We start from the raw sequence: 19,314 nt of genomic DNA, 5'->3' as shown, positions 1-19,314 counted from the left end.
GTGGTGGCACTCCAGCTCCAGCGGTCCTTGGAAGAAGCCGATTATCTAGGTCCCCGGCAGTCGGGTTTCAGGGCCGGTTACAGCACGGAAACCGCTTTGGTCGCGTTGATGGATGATCTCTGGCGGGCCCGGGACAGGGGTTTATCCTCTGTCCTGGTGCTCCTTGACCTCTCAGCGGCTTTCGATACCATCGACCATGGTATCCTTCTGCACCGGCTGGAGGGGTTGGGAGTGGGAGGCACTGTCCTTCAGTGGTTCTCCTCCTACCTCTCTGGCCGGTCGCAGTCGGTGTTAGTGGGGGGCCAGAGGTCGACTCCTAGGTTTCTCCCTTGTGGGGTGCCTCAGGGGTCGGTCCTCTCCCCCCTGCTATTCAACATCTACATGAAACCGCTGGGCGAGATCATCCAAGGACATGGGGTGAGGTATCATCAATATGCGGATGATACCCAGCTTTACATCTCCACCCCATGCCCAGTCAACGAAGCGGTGGAAGTGATGTGCCGGTGCCTGGAGGCTGTTGGGGCCTGGATGGGTGTCAACAGACTCAAGCTCAACCCGGATAAGACGGAGTGGCTGTGGGTTCTGCCTCCCAAGGACAATCCCATCTGTCCGTCCATCACCCTGGGGGGGGAATTATTGACCCCCTCAGAGAGGGTCCGCAACTTGGGCGTCCTCCTCGATCCACAGCTCACATTAGAACAACATCTCTCAGCTGTGGCGAGGGGGGCGTTTGCCCAGGTTCGCCTGGTGCACCAGTTGCGGCCCTATCTGGACCGGGACTCATTGCTCACAGTCACTCATGCCCTCATCACCTCGAGGTTCGACTACTGTAATGCTCTCTACATGGGGCTACCTTTGAAAAGTGTTCGGAAACTTCAGATCGTGCAAAATGCAGCTGCGAGAGCAGTCATGGGCCTACCCAGGTATGCCCATGTTTCACCATCACTCCGCAGTCTGCATTGGTTGCCGATCAATTTCCGGTCACAATTCAAAGTGTTGGTTATGACCTTTAAAGCCCTTCATGGCATCGGACCAGAATATCTCCGAGACCGTCTCCTGCCGCACGAATCCCAGCGACCGATTAGGTCCCACAGAGTGGGCCTTCTCCGGGTCCCGTCAACTAAACAATGTCGGTTGGCGGGGCCCAGGGGAAGAGCCTTCTCTGTGGCGGCACCGACTCTCTGGAACCAACTCCCCCCGGAGATTAGAACTGCCCCTACTCTTCCTGCCTTCCGTAAACTCCTTAAAACCCACCTTTGCCGTCAGGCATGGGGGAACTGAAACATCTCCCCTGGGCACGTTTAATTTATGCATGGTATGTCTGTGTGTGTGACTGTTAGCATATGGGGTTTTTTAAATATTTAAATATTTTAAATTGTCTGATTGCTTATGATTTGTTTTTTACATGTTGTGAGCCGCCCCGAGTCTTCGGAGAGGGGCGGCATACAAATCTAAGTAATAAATAAATAAATAAATAAATGGCATAATTTTGTGATAAGTAGATTTTTAAATTACATTTTGTATCAGATATATTATTGAGACAAGAGATTTCAAATAAGTTTTAAATGAATAGATAATGCCACAAAGTAATGATTATACTAGGATTTTTTTAAAATGATAATATTAATATTTAAGTTGCTTGTATTTCTCAGCCAAACTGTAGTAATAAAGGATGAAGAACTTAAAGGACTCCGTTGGATATACCCAATTTATGGAATTCCTGAAGCTCCACCCAATGAATCAGCTCCAGGTATCAATGAACAATAAAAATTGGGTAGAGTGATATGAAAAGAACATTCTCCAGCTATGATCCAAGCTAAGATAAATGGAATTGTAGATACACAGAACTTAGAGCAAACATTCAAATGATGAAGTAAATTACAATTGATGTTATAATCAATCAGTTCCTTCTTCTTTATTTTATTTATTTATTTATTGGACTTATATGCCGCCCTTCTCCGTGGACTCAGGGTGGCTTACAACATTTTGGTAAAAAGTTACGATAAATAAAACATTTCTAGGTCAATTAATAAAATAATTAATTTTAAAATTATCTTAAAAAACTAAACATTTAAAAGCAAAGAGTCACATACAATCACACTGAATACATTCATTGGGCAGAGGCTGGGATCTAATGACCCCAAGCCTGGCGACATAAATGTGTTTTCAAATTCTTATGGATGGCAAGGAGGGTGGGGGCAGTGAGAATGTCTGGGGGGAGTTGATTCAAGAGGGCTGGGGCTACCACAGAGAAAGCCCTTCCCTTAGGCCCTGCCAGCTGGCATTGTCTGGCTGATGGGACCCTGAGGAGACCAACTCTGTGGGACCTAACCGGACTTTGGGATTCGTGCGGTCTCAGAGATAATCTGGTCCTATGCCATGTAGGGCTTTATAGGTCATAACCAACACTTTGAATTATGTCCGGAAACCAATCAGCAGCCAATGCAGTCCATGGAGTGATGGAGAGATGTGGGCATATTTTGGAAGGCCCAAAACTGCTCATGCAGCTGTATTTTGGACGACTTGAAGTTTCCAAACACTCTTCAAAGGTAGCATTGCAGTAGTCAAATCTTGAGGTGATAAGGGCATGAGTGATTGTGAGCAAATCACTGTCCAAATAGGGCCACAACTGGTGCACCAGGCGAACCTGGGCAAACGCCCCCCTCGCCACATCTGAAAGATGGTGTTCTAAAGTCAGCTTTGGATCAAGGAGGAGCGCCAAGTAGCGGACCCTCTCTGAGAGGGTCAATAATTCCCCCCAGGGTAATGGATGGACAGATAGACATGTCCTTGGGAGGCAGTACCCACAGTCACTCTGTCTTGTCTGGATTGAGCTTGAGCTTGCTGACACCCATCCAGACCCTGAAAGCCTCCAGACACCGGCACATTACTTCCATTGCTTCACTGAATGGACATGGGGTGGAAATGTACAGCTGAGTATTGTCAGCAATCTGGTAGTAACTCACCTTGTGCCCCTGGATGATCTCACCCAGTAGTTTCATGTAGATATTAAACAGCAAGGGGAGAGGATCGACCCCTGAGGGACTGCACAAGGTAGGGACCTAGGAGTCAATCTCTGACCCCCCGCTAACACCGACCATGACCAATCAGAGAGGTAGGAGGAGAACCACTGTAAAATGGTGACTCCCACTCCAAATCCCTCCAGTTGGTGCAGAAGGATACCATGGTCGATGGTATCAAAAGCTGCTGAAAGGTCAAGAAGCACCAGGACAGAGGATAAACCCCTGTCCCAGGCCCGCCAGAGATCATCCATCAGCGCGACCAAAGCAATTTCCGTGCTGTAGCCAGGTCTGAATCCTAAGTGCCAAGGGCCTAGATAATTGGCTTCTTACAAGGATCACTGGAGCTGGAGTGAGAGTGACACCACCTTCTCAACAACCTTCCCCATAAAGGGACGGTTGGAGACAGGATGATAGTTATTAAATACAGCTGGGTCCAGGGAAGGCTTCTTGAGGAGGGGGTGCACAAGTGCCTTCTTGTAGGGAGCTGGGAAGGACCCCTCCCTCAGAGAAGCATTGGTAATCTTCTGGACCCTGCTCTGTGTCACCTCCCTGCTTGCTGAAACCAGCCAGGAGGGACATGGATCCAATAGGCAGGTGGCGGAACTCACAGCTCCAATGGACTTGTCCACGTCATCAGGTGTTGCCAGGTCAAACTTGCTCCAAACAGGTGAGCTAAGACAGTCTCCTGTCACCTCGACTGATTTGTTGTCAGCCGACTCTGCATTCCAATTGGAGTCTGTGAAAAAATGGTTAAATGCCTCAGCACTACCCTGCAATGGTTCCTAAACTCCCCCCTGATTAAGGAAGGAGTGAGTCACCTTAAACAGGGTGGCTGGGTGGGATTCCACAGATGCAATTGGGCCAACATTGTATGCACGTCTTGTCGACCAGATTGCCACTTTGTCAAACTTAATATTCTTGTGTATAATAAAGAAATATGTACAGTTGTACCTTGTTTTATGAACACCTCTTCATACGAACTTTTTGAGATACGAACCGGGCATTCAGAATTTTTTTGCCTCTTCTCTTCTTCCTTGCTTCTCTACCGGCTGCTGCTGCTGCGAGCAGCGACCGAAACAAGCACTTTTAAGTATGTAGGCTCTGATTATCACAAGGGAACTGGAGCCAGGCTTTGCCGTGCAGGATCTCCACCCCACCATCCCTTCTGCTACCATCATGGCAAAGCGGCAAGGCATTGGCGAAGAGAGAGAACAGGCAGCGAAAGGTGCAGGGCATTTTGGAAGAGAGTTCAGGCACAGAACGTAGCAGCAAGCCAGAGGCATATTGAAGAGACTTCGGGCACAGAATGTAGCAGGAAGCCAGAGGCATATTAAAAAGAGTTTGGGCACAGAACGTAGCAGGAAGCCAGGGGCATATTGAAGAGAGTTCCGCCACAGAACATAGCAGCAAGCCAGAGGCATATTGAAGAGAGTTTGGGCACAGAACGTAGCAGCAAGCCAGGGACATATTGAAGATGTAGCTTGCTGCTACATTCTGTGCCCAAACTCTCTTCAATAAGCCCCTGGCTTCCTGCTATGTTTTGTGCCCAAATTCTCTTCAATATGCCTCTGGCTTCCTGCTATGTTTTGTCCCCAAACTCTCTTCAATATGCCCATTGCCTGCTGCTACGTTCTGTACCTGCACTCTCTTCAAAATGTCCCTTGCCTGCTGCTACATTCTCCACCCGATCTCGCTTCCAAAGTAACCTCTTGCCCACTGCTTCCTCCAGTCGCCTCTCTGCTTTCTTTTTTTAAGACTTGAAAGTTTTGGATTTTCCTAATTGGTTTTCACGCATTATTCGCTTTTACATTGATTTCTATGGGAAACATTGTTTCATCTTACAAACTTTTCTATTTACGAACCTGGTCACAGAACGAATTAAGTTCATAAGACGAGGTACAACTGTATTAGTGTGCAGCATGCATATCCTATTTGATATGAAATAGGGCTTGAACAATTGCTATTGTCTGGAAAACGGGTAGCTAGCTCAGGATTGCCAAAGTAATTCCATACAGAGAGAACTCTCTCCAACTATTACCACATGTATTACTTTTTCAGCAGTTTGTTCTAAAGTAGTTTATGCAGAAAGGAAAATAGCGGAACACACTTTCCCCTCTGTTTGGCATTTACTAATTCAAAAAGAAAAAAGAAAAATTAGCAGGTTACAGAAAAGAACACCTCTCCTATTTACAGTAGGTGAAATAATAGTATGATCCCCTTATATAGAGCGCTGGTGAGACCACATTTGGAGTACTGTGTTCAGTTCTGGAGACCTCACCTACAAAAAGATATTGACAAAATTGAACGGGTCCAAAGACGGGCTACAAGAATGGTGGAAGGTCTGAAGTATAAAACGTATCAGGAAAGACTTAATGAACTCAATCTGTATAGTCTGGAAGACAGAAGGAAAAGGGGGGACATGATCGAAACATTTAAATATGTTAAAGGGTTAAATAGGGTTCAGGAGGGAAGTGTTTTTAACAGGAAAGTGAACACAAGAACAAGGGGACACAATCTGAAGTTAGTTGGGGGAAAGATCAAAGGCAACATGAGAAAGTATTATTTTACTGAAAGAGTAGTAGATCCTTGGAACAAACTTCCAGCAGACGTGGTTGGTAAATCCACAGTAACCGAATTTAAACATGCCTGGGATAAACATATATCCATTGTAAGATAAAATACAGGAAATAGTAAAAGGGCAGACTAGATGGACCATGGGGTCTTTTTCTGCCGTCAGTCTTCTATGTTTCTATGTTTCTATGCAAGGATAGAGACTGATGGAAGCTAGCAAGTAGATACTTGCTATTTATTTGTTCTCTATTTTGAATTTAAATATCATTTGAAGAATAATTTAGGCATAATATGAGCATTTGAGAATTTATAATTTGCCAAGCCACATTAAGAATCTCCCATGCATAACAATCATTGGAGATTTTAATTTACTAACTTTAATGTAATGTAAGACTTGAAGCATAAACAATAATAATAATAATTTATTAGATTTGTATGCCGCCCCTCTCCGCAAACTCGGGGCGGCTCACAACAATAATAAAACAATGTACAATGTGACAAATCTAATGTTTAAAAGAAAACACATTAAAAACCCAACATTTAAAAACCATGCTATTCATAAAACTATATAAGCCTAGGGGAGATATCTCAATTTCCCCATGCCTGGCGATATAGGTGGGTCTTAAGCAATTTACGAAAGACAAGGAGGGTGGGGGCAGTTCTAATCTCTGGGGGGAGTTGATTCCAGAGGGCCGGGGCTACCACAGAGAAGGCTCTTCCCCTGGGGCCCGCCAGATGACATTGTTTAGTCGACGGGACCCAGAGAAGGCCAACTCTGTGGGACCTTACTGGCCGCTGGGATTGGTGCGGCAGAAGACGGTCCCGGAAGTATTTTGGTCCGATGCCATGTAGGGCTTTATAGGTCATTACCAATACTTTGAATTGTGACAACACTATCTTGGATCATCGCTGCCATTTCATTAAATCAATCAAATCAATTCTATCTTAATATGAAAAAGCTGAACCAAGAAAACTGAAGGTATTGTTTGATATGCTGTATAGCAGTAATTAATAGCTTATTAAAACTATTTGTATTACATCCCATTTTAACTTTAAGATGTAAATTGGAGGAGGAAAAGTTCATTTTATAAAAAATCAATTTGTATGACAATTTTGTGACTTACTTTAAGCTAATTATGCAGCTAAAGCTTTTTTTGCATTTTTGCATTGAATATAGAATTCTGTACAAATACAGAAATTTGTAAGGCAAAAGGGAAGAATCCAAAATTCTGGCAGTCTATATTAATTAGATTAGGCAAGGGCAGAAGCAACGGAAATAATCTCACATTAAAGTTTTATTTTATCAGAAGATCTGCAATATGATCCTTTTTTTTGCAACAGAACCATTTAGATATGCATGCTAACTTCATAGCAAGGCTAAAAGCTATCTTTGATATCTCTGCCAAATGGATAATAGCCAATAAGAAGAGGTGACATTTATTGATTGTTTGTTTGATTGATTGATTGATTTGATTTGATTTGATTTATAGGCTGCCCTTCTCCTCACGGATTCAGGGCAGCTTACAGAATAAAATATAGGCAATAATAAAAATAGTATAAATACAATTAAAACATTGAAAAAATAAAATAAACCCAGTATAAAATAATGAATCATCCCTCATTCATACTGCTGACCAGAGCAGAACTAACACTCACCTGCTTGCATAAATGTGTTTTTAACACCTTTCAGAAGGCAAGGAGAGTGGGGGCAGTGTGAATCTCTGGGGGAAGTTGGTTCCAGAGGACTAAGGCTGCAACAGAGAAGGCTCTTCCCCAGAGATCTGCCAGCCGGCATTGATTTACAAGTTGAATATGCAGTATATCTTTAACTTTCAGTTGTTAGATCAGGGTGTAGTTATTCATCCTTAAAGAGGATCTACAGTATATGATGAAATATAGGCTCACTTAACTAAGGGAATTAAGTGGAAACATTTATTTATTTATTTATTATTTAGATTTGTATGCCGCCCCTCTCCGTAGACTCGGGGCGGCTCACAACAAGTGAAAACAGTTTACAACAAATCTAAATTTCAGTTTAAAAATATTTTAAAAACCCCATTTTCTAAACAAACATACATACAGACATACCATTCATAAATTGTATATGCCCGGGGGAGATGTCTCAGTTCCCCCATGCCTGATGACAAAGGTGGGTCTTAAGGAGCTTACGAAAGGCAAGGAGAGTAGGGGCAGTTCTAATCTCCGGGGGGAGTTGGTTCCAGAAGGTCGGGGCCGCCACAGAGAAGGCTCTTCCCCTGAGGCCCGCCAACCGACATTGTTTAGTTGACAGGACCCAGAGAAGGCCCACTCTGTGGGACCTAATCGGTCGCTGGGATTCGTGCGGCAGCAGGCGGTCTTGGAGATATTCTGGTCCAGTGCCATGAAGGGCTTTAAAGGTCATAACCAACACTTTGAATTGTGACCGGAAATTGATCGGCAACCAATGCAGACTGCGGAGTGTTGGTGAAACATGGGCATACCTAGGTAAGCCCATGACTGCTCTCGCAGCTGCATTCTGCACGATCTGGAGTTTCCAAACACTTTTCAAAGGTAGCCCCATGTAGAGAGCATTACAGTAGTCGAACCTCGAGGTGATGAGGGCATGAGTGACTGTGAGCAGTGAGTCCCGGTCCAGATCGGGCCGCAACTGGTGCACCAGGCGAACCTGGGCAAACGCCCCCCTCGCCACAGCTGTAAGATGGTTCTCTAATGTGAGCTGTGGATTGAGGAGGACGCCCAAGTTGCGGACCCTCTCTGAGGGGGTCAATGATTCCCCCCCCCCAGGGTAATGGAAGGACAGATGGGATTGTCCTTGGGAGGCAAAACCCACAGCCACTCCGTCTTATCCGGGTTGAGTTTGAGTCTGTTGACACCCATCCAGGCCCCAACAGCCTCCAGACACCGGCATCGGCTCCTGTATCTGAATATAAGACAAATCTTAAAGAACTAGCTCTTCAGGAAATGAGAGGATAAGACCCAGCCTCTATCTTAATCAAGGAAGTGAAGACTCTTGAAGCCTTGCATTTCAAAATGAAGCTTTTATTGAAAAAGAGAAAGCCGGGCAAAAGCAAAGTAATGTTTGGGATCCTTAGGGTAATACAATAGGAATAAAAGAAATTGGAATCTCCCGTCAACTGTCCAATGTGAATTTAACCAATCCGCAGGTGTGAAAAGTGACAAGCAGACATTCTCAGGCTCTCTTCCTGAATGATGCAATCCATATGGCTTTCTCCCCCTATCCATTCCTCAAAGGGTTCCAATGGCAGCTGAGAGGAGCAAGGAGTGAACAAAGGTGAATAACAACTGTTACGACCATGACAAGGCTTTTTTTGCCTGAAATTCAAACTGCACCAGAGAGTTCCGGTTTTCTTGGGGGGTCTGAGTTGTTGTCTGATGGATTGCAGGATCTCAAGGGGCAAATCTATATGGCTATGTTTGTGACAACTGAAGAGCCAAGGATACAAAGGAGACAAAAGATGGCGGCCGCTGTTCTGTGCACAGTCTCTCGGAGCGAACCCAGCAACTCAAACTCCACTAATTCATGTTAAAATCACACTCTTTATTAGGAGAATTCAGCATAAAACAAAAACAGTCTGCAGAAAAAGATCAGGGAGTATTTTGTCTCTGAGAAAAATATTTGATAAGGTTCTGGGAAGAACGCCAGCTTCGGCCTAATGACATTCTTTCTGCAAAAGGAGGGAGAAATTAACATACAAGAGAATAAAAACAGTTCACCGGAATCTAAGGCAAACATCATTTGGCTGAGAATGTCCTTTAGTAAAGCAGGAATAATGTATTTGAGCCTTTTTCAAGCACCCACACACTCTAACACCTCTTCCATGAATGGTGTTGAAACCCCACACCCAATTACCTCAAATCCTTTCCTTGACTGGAAGTGACATCAAATCCCAAAGAGGTAAAGCTGTAAGCTTATTTCATTTTACTATTAAAGTCCTGTTGACTTCTCAGCATTTTCCGATATTGGCATCTAATAATGGATCATCCATTCTAATGTCTTCTTCACCCTTCAACTGAGACCACTTCCCCATTGTTATATCAGCCCCCTCTGGTGGTTCCTCGGGTTCATTCAGGTCACTTTCTCCCTCACTCTCACTCTGCATCATCTGGCAACTCCCCCTGTCCCCGGATATCCAGAGAGGCCTGATTCAGCCTCCTCAGAATCTGATATTACTAGAGGTGGACAAGAAGTGCTCACAACATCAGCATGGGAACAGAGACTGATGGTGTGAAGTGAACCGAACTGCCAGGTTGCCCTGCCAATAATTTGATTGTTAAATGCCAGCGGGTGAGAGCGGCTGGTGATGGCAGTGGCTGTGACAATAGGACAAGAGCTGGTGGTGATGAGAGCTGCAGAGCTGTGGAGCTGCTGGAGAGAAGCTGCATCACCAAACCAACGGTTGTGGAGGAGATGGAGGTGAGTGGTGCTGTCGGGGCCAGTGCGTGTGAGCGGTTGGCAGAGGCAGCACCAGCAAAGGAACTGTGGAGCCAATATAGGAGAGTTCTGCTGCCTTGCTAGTGGGTGAGAGCAGCTGGCCAGGATAGCAACAAAGACAGGAAAGGCAAGCAGAAGATGCATTCACTCGAAGGCCCAACACCCCATCGGAACATCCATGAGAAGAGTAGAAGTGAGGCTGCAGATGAGACCAGGAAACACCGTATCTAACTACCATCAATTTATTCCAACTAACATCTGAGAGTAAAGGACGCTTTGATTTACCACCATGATCTCATGTAAACAATTTCTTCTTTTACATCCTTGAACTTTTAAAAAAAAAATGTTTATTAAATATTAACATAAAAAAGGAGAAACAAACGTAACAGAAAAATAACAAAATACATAGTATAGTGTAAAATTAGTAGAACGTAATATGTATATTTATAATCAAAGTAGAATAAAGAGTATAAATAATATGGAGTAAGAAAATAAAATAAAAGACACAAAGGGATAGAGAGGGGAATAGGGAAAAGGATAGGAAAGAAAGTAAGAAAAGAGGGAGGGGTGTCTGTAACATAGCAGACAATTTAGAGTTGTACGAGTTTATGGTGCGAAAGAGTAGTAGGTGTAAATAAGCAAATATCTTAAGTTAGTAAGAATTCATAAGTATATGTATCAATGTCTCAAATGCTATAGATGTTTTGACTATTCAGAAGAAAATAAAAATTTAGATTGCAGAATTTGATATCTATGTTCAGTTTGTCCTGATCGATACCGTTTAATAGTAAATTATTAAACTGCGTTCATGTGTTGTCGTGTTGAACAGGAGAGATGTTGTGGGATTTTTCTTCTTTAAAAAGCATTTTTAGATATATTTTTTTTGGATATCCAGTGATACCACTTCTCCCAGGCCTTGTAAAAGTCTGGTTCATGCTTATTTTGTATCTCCATTGTTATTTTAGACATCTTTGCATATTCCATTATTTTTCTCAAAATATTTAATGTGGTTGGAGTAGTTTCTTGTTTCCAGTACTGCAAATAGGCAGTTCTGGCTGCTGTAAGGATTTGCATGATAAGATATCGATCTTCTTTTGAAAACTTTTTTTTTAATTTAAATTTTTTATTTTTATTTACAAATATACAAAACATAAAAGTTGATCAAAACAGAAAACAATTAAGTCTTAGCATGGTATAACAATTTATGAACATAGAAATTTATAGAAAGGGAAAGAAAGAATGAGAAAGAAGGGAATAGAAAAAAGAGGGGAAAGGGTAGAGAGGACAAAGGAAACAGAGAAAATAGAGAAAGTAAAGGAGTTGGCGAATATCTGGGGGAGCTGTATTGAAAACGGGAACCAGTTCCTAATTTATTAGCTCATTCCCTAGTATCAGGTGAGTCGTCTGGGTATTTAAGTGCAAGCGTTGAATTAATCTAAATATAGAGATTATAAAATTTAGTAGTAAGTATTCTGTCAATATATATCTAAAGTCTCTTATCACTATAGCCAAAAATATGAGAAAGCTATATATCGGATTTGTATCTGGTCGAGTTTGCAACCATCATTTCAATTATGTAACATGGTATTCTCTTTTTTTTTTCTAACCAACTGTAAAAAGGATCCCAACAATTATTAAAAGAGGACGTTGTTTCATTCCTAACTAGTATAGTTAATTTTGTCATCTCTGCACAGTATTTAATTTTTTTAATTATTGCGTCTTTCGGAGGTACAGTGATCCCCCGGTTATTGCGTCCCCGACCATTGCGAACAGGGTAATTTGCGATTTTTCAACCCGGAAGTCAAAACACCATCTGCGCATGCGTGCCCTTTTTTCTATGGGCACGCATGCGTAGATGGCGCCCGGCAGATCAGCTGCTGGGCGGCTTCCCTGGGTCTTCCCCCTCTTGCTGGCGGGAGGGCGAGCAGCGGGCATCAGCAAGGAGTTTCCCCACCGCCCACGCAAACTCCTCGCTGCCGCCCGCCCTTCGCCCGCCCACGCCGTTCATTCTCGCCGCTTTCCAGCTGAGTCCTGAAGCGAATTCGCTTCAGGACTCAGCTGGAAAGCAGCGAGAGCGAGCGCCAGCGAACGGCTTGTCCACCGCCTGCCTGCCCGCTAGCGAGGAGCCGAAGATTGGGGGCGGCGCGGCTGTTTTAAAACGGCGGCGGCGGACAAGCCGTTCACTGGCGCTCGCTCTCGCCACTTTCGAGCTGAGTCCTGAAGCGAATTCGCTTCAGGACTCAGCTCGAAAGCGGCGAGAGCGAGCGCGGACAAGCCGTTCGCTGGCGCTCGCTCTCGCCGCTTTCGAGCTGAGTCCTGAAGCGAATTCGCTTCAGGACTCAGCTCGAAAGCGGCGAGAGCGAGCGCCAGCGAACGGCTTGTCCGCCGCCGTCGTTTTAAAACAGCCGCGCCGCCCCCAATCTTCGGCTCCTCGCTAGCGCTGCGGAAGTTAAAAACACCATCTGCACATGCGCAGATGGTGTTTTTACTTCCGCAGAGCTACTTCACGAAAACCCGCTCGTTGCGGGGGGTCCTGGAACGGAACCCTCGCAACGAGCGGGGGATCACTGTATATCCTCATTTTTCCACCACTGTGCGAAGGTTAGTCTGGCTGCTGTAACTAAATGGACAATTAAATGTATTTGGGTTTTAGGCAGATTTTGTCTAAGAATGCCTAAAAGGAAACATTCAGGGTTTTTTTCAATTTTCAAATTTAGTATTTCATCGATCCAGAGTCCAATTATATTCCAGTACTTCTGTGCTTTTATGCATTGCCACCATAGGTGGAAATAAGTGCCTATTTCTTGGTGACACTTCCAACAGTATGGTGAAAGTTTATTGTTTAGTTTTGTTAGTTTTATCGGAGTAATGTGCCACCTGTAGCATGGCTATGGTTAGTTTGAAATTTCTGCTCCAGAGTAATTGCCATTCATCTTCTTTGATCTCTTTTTTGAGGTCCAGATTCCACTGTTTTACGTTAATTTTTGTATTAATATTATCCAATTCGTTGAAATTTAAGTAGGAATAAAATTTCTTGATTAATTGTTCCTGGGGTCCTGTGCATAATTTGTCTAGTGGAGCATTTTTAACTATTCCAGGTTTACTTTTATCCTTATTAAATTTAGTTTGTATCTGTAGGTATTCCCACCATTCCGTTTTTTGACCGAGATTTTCTAATTCTGTCCTAGATCTGATTTCACCATTGGGATTTATTATGTCCTTGTACCTTATTATATTATTTTTTTTATGAAAATTGGGATGCACATATGCTTCTAATGGAGCGTACCATAGTGGGATTCCTTTGTAAAGTTTTATCTTAATTTTTTTCCAGGTACATATTAACGATTTCCTAATCAGATGGTTGGTAAAATATTTGTGGGTCTTGGGCTTTTCATCCCATAAATAATAGTGCCATCCTAAATGGAGGTCGTGACCTTCTAGATTAAGTAGTCTGGTATTAGATAGGCTCATCCATTCTCTCATCCATGATAGGGATGCGGCAATATAATAATCTTTCCAGATTGGAAGTGCCAAGCCTCCTTCTTCTTTCCTGTCCTGTAGATATTTTAAGCGAATTCTTGGACGTTTGTTCTGCCAAATGAAATTACTGGTAATTTTATTCAATTTTATAAAAAATTCTTGTTTCAATTGGATTGGAATTGTTTGGAATAGGAATAGTATTTTGGGCAAGATGTTAAGTTTTATGGCCGCTATTCTACCTAGTAAAGAGAGTTGTAGTTTCTTCCATTTTGTCAGATCAGATTGTATTTTGTCTATTAGTTTATTATAATTATTTTCTTTTAGACTGGACACTTTATTCGTCAAATTAATGCCAAGGTATTTGATTTTTTTTACTATCTGGATGTCTAGTTTGGCCTTTAAAATGGCTTTCTGTGGTTCTCTCATGTTTTTGGTTAAAATTTGGGTTTTGGTTTTGTTTATTTTAAGTCCTGCTACCGTGCCGTATTCTTCTAGGATGGCAAGTAATTTAGGTCCTGATTCTAGTGGGTCCTCTAAAATAAATACAAGATCGTCCGCAAATGCTTATAGTTTATAAATTTCATTTTTGCACTTTAGGCCTTTTATATCTTCCTTTTTTCTAATGATTCTTGTTAGGACTTCTAATGTTAAGATGAAGAGTAGTGGAGACAATGGGCAACCTTGTCTAGTTCCTTTATGTAAAAAGATTTTTGTTGAAATATCTCCATTGAGGATAATATAAGCTGATTGATAAATATATATAGCTTTTATTGCGTTTATGAATTTAGGGCCGAATTCCATATATTCAAATTGTTTAAGTATAAATTTCCAGGACACATTATCGAAAGCCTTCTGGGCATCAAGGAATATTAATGCCACTTGTTTTTCGCTGTGGGTTTCATAGTATTCCAGGGTATCCAATATTATTCTAATGTTGTTCTTTATCTGTCTCCCTGGAAGGAAGCCATTTTGATCCGAATGTATGAATTGGTTTAGAAAGTTTTTAATTCTACTGGCTAAGATAGAACTGAAAATTTTATAATCTGCATTTAAAAGAAAGATAGGTCGATAATTGGCTATATCTGTAGGGTCCGTATCCTTTTTTGCTATTAGTGCTAAGTTAGCTTCTGTCCAGGATGTTGGAATTTTGCCTTTGTCTAGAGCCTTATTTAGCGTTTCTAACAGAGCCTTTTCCATTTCAGTGGGAAGATCTTTATAGAATTCAGGTGGAAGGCCGTCGGGGCCAGGGGCTTTATTATTTTTCTGGCTTTTGATTGCTTCTTTTAATTCTGAAGTAGTGATTGCCTTATTTAATATGTCTTTCGTTTCTTTTGGAATTTTGTGGAGATTGGCCTGATCAAAAATTTCTTGTATTTTTTGGTCTTGTAACTTATTAAGTGTATTTTCATGGTTATCATAAAGATTGCTGTAGAAATCCCTAGCTATCTGGGGGGTTTTTTCCAAGTCGTGGCATAGTTCCCTGTTTTTCGTTTTGAGACAGTTTATGAGTTTCTTTTCTCTTTGTTTTTTGAGTTTATTAGCTAACCATTTCCTAGGTTTACTAGCATTTTCGAAATTATATTGATTGCTGCTTTAATTTGTTGTGCTAAATTTTGTTGATCTACTAAGTTTAATTCGTGTTTTATCTGGGACATTTTTTGTTTTATTTCTTTCTTTTGGGGATGTTTTTGTAAATGTGTACTTCTTGCATTGCAATAATATCCAGGTTTAGTTTAGCAATTTTATTTAGAATTTGATTTCCTTTTTTTGGTGCATTCAAACCATTTATATTGATTTGATATAATTCAATTCCCCAGTTAGTCGTTTTTTGAACCAAATTCGAGTTATCTGTATTTGGGTCTAGTTGCCCTAGTACTTCTAGTCTCTTTTGGTATGCCTGCATAGCCATTATTTCCCGTGGTTATATTATCAATAGCCAGTATTCCTTCTGGTCTGTTTGGAATCTGGTCCGTTAATTGATCAGTTGTTGGCAGAGGGTTCTTTGTTTCCTTATAATTTTTTGTATCAGCTGTCTGGTCACTAGTGAAATTTTTTTCAAAGAATTCTTCGGTTTTATCAATTGAGTCTATTTTTATTTTTTTATCTTGCCAAGTCACTAGCATTCCCTCTGGGACTAGCCATCTGAAATTAATGTTATGTCTAGTCAGTTTGGCAGATAGAAAGGTATATGGCTTACGTAGGTCTCTTACATGTTTCGGAACTTGTTTTAAGATAACCAGCTGTCTCCCTTTATATTCTATGGGGTCTTCACAGGCTCTATGGGGTATTTTGTCCCTGACTGATTTTTTAACTAATTTAATATGGACTTCCTTGGGGAGGTTGTGGCGTCTGGCGTAGTTGGTGTTAATTCTATATATTTCGTCGATTTCGTTTAGCATTGTGTCTTTTTCTACGCCCAACGCCTTTGACAGAATGTCTGCCATGATGTCTGGTAAGTCCTCACTTTTCTCCTCCCTAAGGTTTTGAAATCTAAGGAAGTGGTTGGCCTTTTCGCTCTCAAGTTGGATTACGGTATTTTCTAGTTCCTTATTGGCTTGGACTAGTTTTTCAGTCAGGTCTTCCATTTGTCTATGGTCCTGGTCTATCCTATCTTCCAAATCCTGAATTTTTTGTTCTTGTTTTAGCATCTGTTGCTGGAAAGCCTCGTGCCTTTTATCCATATTTTGCATTCTTTCTTTTAACTCAGAAGTATCGTTTCTCACTTCCCCTATTTCTTTCTTGATATCTTCATGATTCTTAAGCATTAATTCCTGCATTTGCAGCAACATAGATTGTAAATCTTTATAAGAATTGGACCTTTCTCTGGGGAGCATATCCTCCAATGATCTCTGGGTAAAGGGGCTAGGTATAGCTGAGGTGGATTGGTTAATTGACCTCTTCCCCGATCCTAGTTTAGACAAGTTAGAAAGGCTTGTCATTTTGACAATATTCCACCAACTAGCCCACTTGTATAGATCTCTAATAGTCCCTTCCAGAGTTAAATGGAAATAGTATGCTTAAGTAATATATTAAATATTCAAGTAGAGAGATAGCAGTTCTGATGATTAATAGCAAAGATCCTCTAGGCTACTGTCATATAGAAGTAAGAGGAAGAGTTTAGCAAGAAAGGGAAAGAGTAAAACTTATATCTGGCAGATTAGATAGATATATAACTCCAATAGATTATACTATTAAATATATATATATATACAAATATCAGAGGCTATTAAAGGGGTATATGGTATTTCAGCTTCGATTACGTTCAGTGGTTATAGGTTTTATCGGTAGTTCCTCCCAACAGAGAAAGTTACTCAAATTTTACAATAATAATATATCTATATAAGTGAGGATATTTCATAAGTTTTCTAAAAATGGTGAACCGTCAGAAGTAAAAATGCATAATTCATTCAAAATTCCATAAATTCTTAATATCTTTAAAACATGTTGTATAATGTTATAAGTAAAGCTAATAAATTAAACAATTAGGTAGATAGTAAGGACAGAATTATAGGTAAAGGCTAAGCAAGGTTAGTAGATTTCATTTCTAAAATTCTATAATATTTTTAATAGCTAATATTTCTGGCAATTAATAGTAATAAAGAAATTAGTTGTAGTATCTAATAGTTAATAGGGAAAATATCGTATTGTAACAGAATTATAGTAAAATATCCTAATAGTCTACTGATCAATTTATAATCTACTGATAAGCTTATATTTATAAATAGGTGTTGAATATATATCAATTAATATCTTATTATAATAGGGTAATCTAGTAATACTTTAAATTAATTAATAAGTTGTAAATAGTTATAAATAGTGTATAAATATCAATTGATGTAGTTACGTAAATATGTTGACAGTAATAAGCAAGTATTCTGACAGTAGCAAAACAGAGATGAATGAAACTTTACAGCCAAGAGGTTTATATAGATGGTTCAATGGGTCAAACCCTTTCTCGGTTTCTTCGTGTCAGAATCTGCAAAGTCAAATTAATTTTCCAAACAGAGGCAAGTTAATGGTGGAGGACAAATAGAGTAGTGAGTAGCTTGAGATTTAGGCTCGTTTAGAGCCATTCCGTGTTTCTTCTTTTCACCGGGAGAAATTTAGGCTTAGTCAAACTCACGTAACTTCGCAAAATCAGTCAAGGATAAGCTGGGATTTTGTTAGACGTTCCCTCTTCTTCCCGTTGCTTCTAACGGCGTCGTAGTTAGATCCCAGTCAGATCAGAGTTCTCCGACTTTCGATTTCAAAAGAGAAGCCTCCTAGTTGTATTTCCGCCGCTTAGACAGGGGAGCTCCTCCTCCGACGTGCCTCTCCTTTCAAAAACCGCAAAAACCGGCTATTCCGGTCTCGTCAGGTGTCTCCTCCACTCCCTCTTCAATAGCAGTCAGTAATCGCCTCAAATCTTCAAAACCCTCCGAATCGCCACCTGCAGGCCTCCGCTTCCCCCGCAGACAAAACAGGACGGAAGAAGCCCAAAAGTATCAAGTTGTTCTCCCAGGGCCAGCCGAGTGTGACGCAGCAGTAAAAGCAAAAAGGAAAGTGAAGGAATCGCGCTATTCAATCGGGTCCTCTATTGAAGCTTCAGGTGAAAAAAGAGCATTTCTTTATATTTTAAGATTCCTCGTGGGACGTCAGGTCTTCTTAATACGAGGTAAAAGTCTTGCGTGATGGGGGTTGGGTTTTTTTGTGATATTTATTGACTCGAGCGTTGGGTCGCCGCCAGCCGGGGGGAGGAAGATGGCAAGTCCTCCCTCCTCCTTCTCGGGTCTTAAGTGTTTATAATTAGTTATAGTTTTAGTTTTAGTGACGTTGCCCCGTGGAAAGACTCACTTGTAAACAGTAATTTCATGATGTATCCAGTTCCGATATGTTGTTAGTCAGCTCCGCCGTCTCGGTCACCTCGCTAGTATCAATTTAGTTTCCTCCAGCTGGGAATGATCTAGGCCGCCATGTTGCTCCTAGCTTACAGGCACACAATCTTGTAGGAGATATTCCATTCCGTTGATCCGGCTGCCGCCTTGGAATCGAACTAACGGCACCCCCTTTCTGACAGACCCTTTTCCGCAGGGTCTGTGGTCCCCAAGGGACCTTTGAGTACCTATAAAATGGTGGTGTTTGACGGAGCTCGGCTCCACACCAACCGTTCAGTTCCACAGTTGGCTCCGCCCCCCATTCTTTTGAAAACTTTTGTCTAAAGATTCCTAAGAGGAAAAGTTCTAGTTTGGGTGTTCTAATCTGTGATGTAACTTGACCAAGAAGTTTTTTAATTTTTTGCCAACATTTTTTTGCAGATTCACAGGTCCACCATGCGTGATAATAGGTTACAGGTTGGTTCTTACATTTCCAAAAGAGGGGGGACATATTGGGAAACATTTTAGAAAGTCTAGCAGGAGATAAATGCCACCTTTAAAACATTCTATATTGATTTTTCTTGTCGGAGGTCGCTAGAACCATCTTATACTTTGTTGACCAAATTTTTTCTTACTCAATCAAACTTATTGGGTAATTGAAATTTTGAGCTCATGCGACCATTGATCCCTTCACTTCTTCTATGGTATCCTGCCTTAACAAAAAGTTATAAATTTTGGAAACTGTCTTTCCATCTGGGCCAAAGATAATTGTGTCTAATAAATTATTTTTTTGAAAACCAAATTTGTTTTTATGTTCTTTGTATTTCGACTTGATTTGTAGGTAAAGTAGCTAATCAAGATTTATCTCTTTTTCAAAGAGCTTTTGCTTTGTAATTAGGTTGTTGTTTTCGTATAGTAATTGTTGGTAGGGTTT

General features: G+C 41.4%; 1 protein-coding gene across 4 annotated transcripts in view; it reads left to right on the top strand.

The window, feature by feature from the left end:
* The window catches only part of LOC139155791 (cilia- and flagella-associated protein 47-like), a 513,090-nt gene that overhangs the window by 402,880 nt on the left and 90,896 nt on the right, over positions 1-19,314 (top strand). For all 4 annotated transcript variants that reach the window (XM_070731069.1, XM_070731068.1, XM_070731067.1 and 1 more), the window contains one exon: positions 1,653-1,750. In XM_070731069.1, coding sequence (XP_070587170.1) covers positions 1,653-1,750 — 98 coding nt within the window. The remainder of the gene's footprint in view (positions 1-1,652; positions 1,751-19,314) is intronic.

This window comes from Erythrolamprus reginae, unplaced genomic scaffold, assembly GCF_031021105.1.
Source record: "Erythrolamprus reginae isolate rEryReg1 unplaced genomic scaffold, rEryReg1.hap1 H_6, whole genome shotgun sequence".
In the NCBI taxonomy this organism is placed as follows: Eukaryota; Metazoa; Chordata; class Lepidosauria; order Squamata; family Dipsadidae; genus Erythrolamprus; species Erythrolamprus reginae.
The sequence above is the reverse complement of the archived record's forward strand: the minus strand, read 5'-3'. Positions and strand labels throughout refer to the sequence as shown.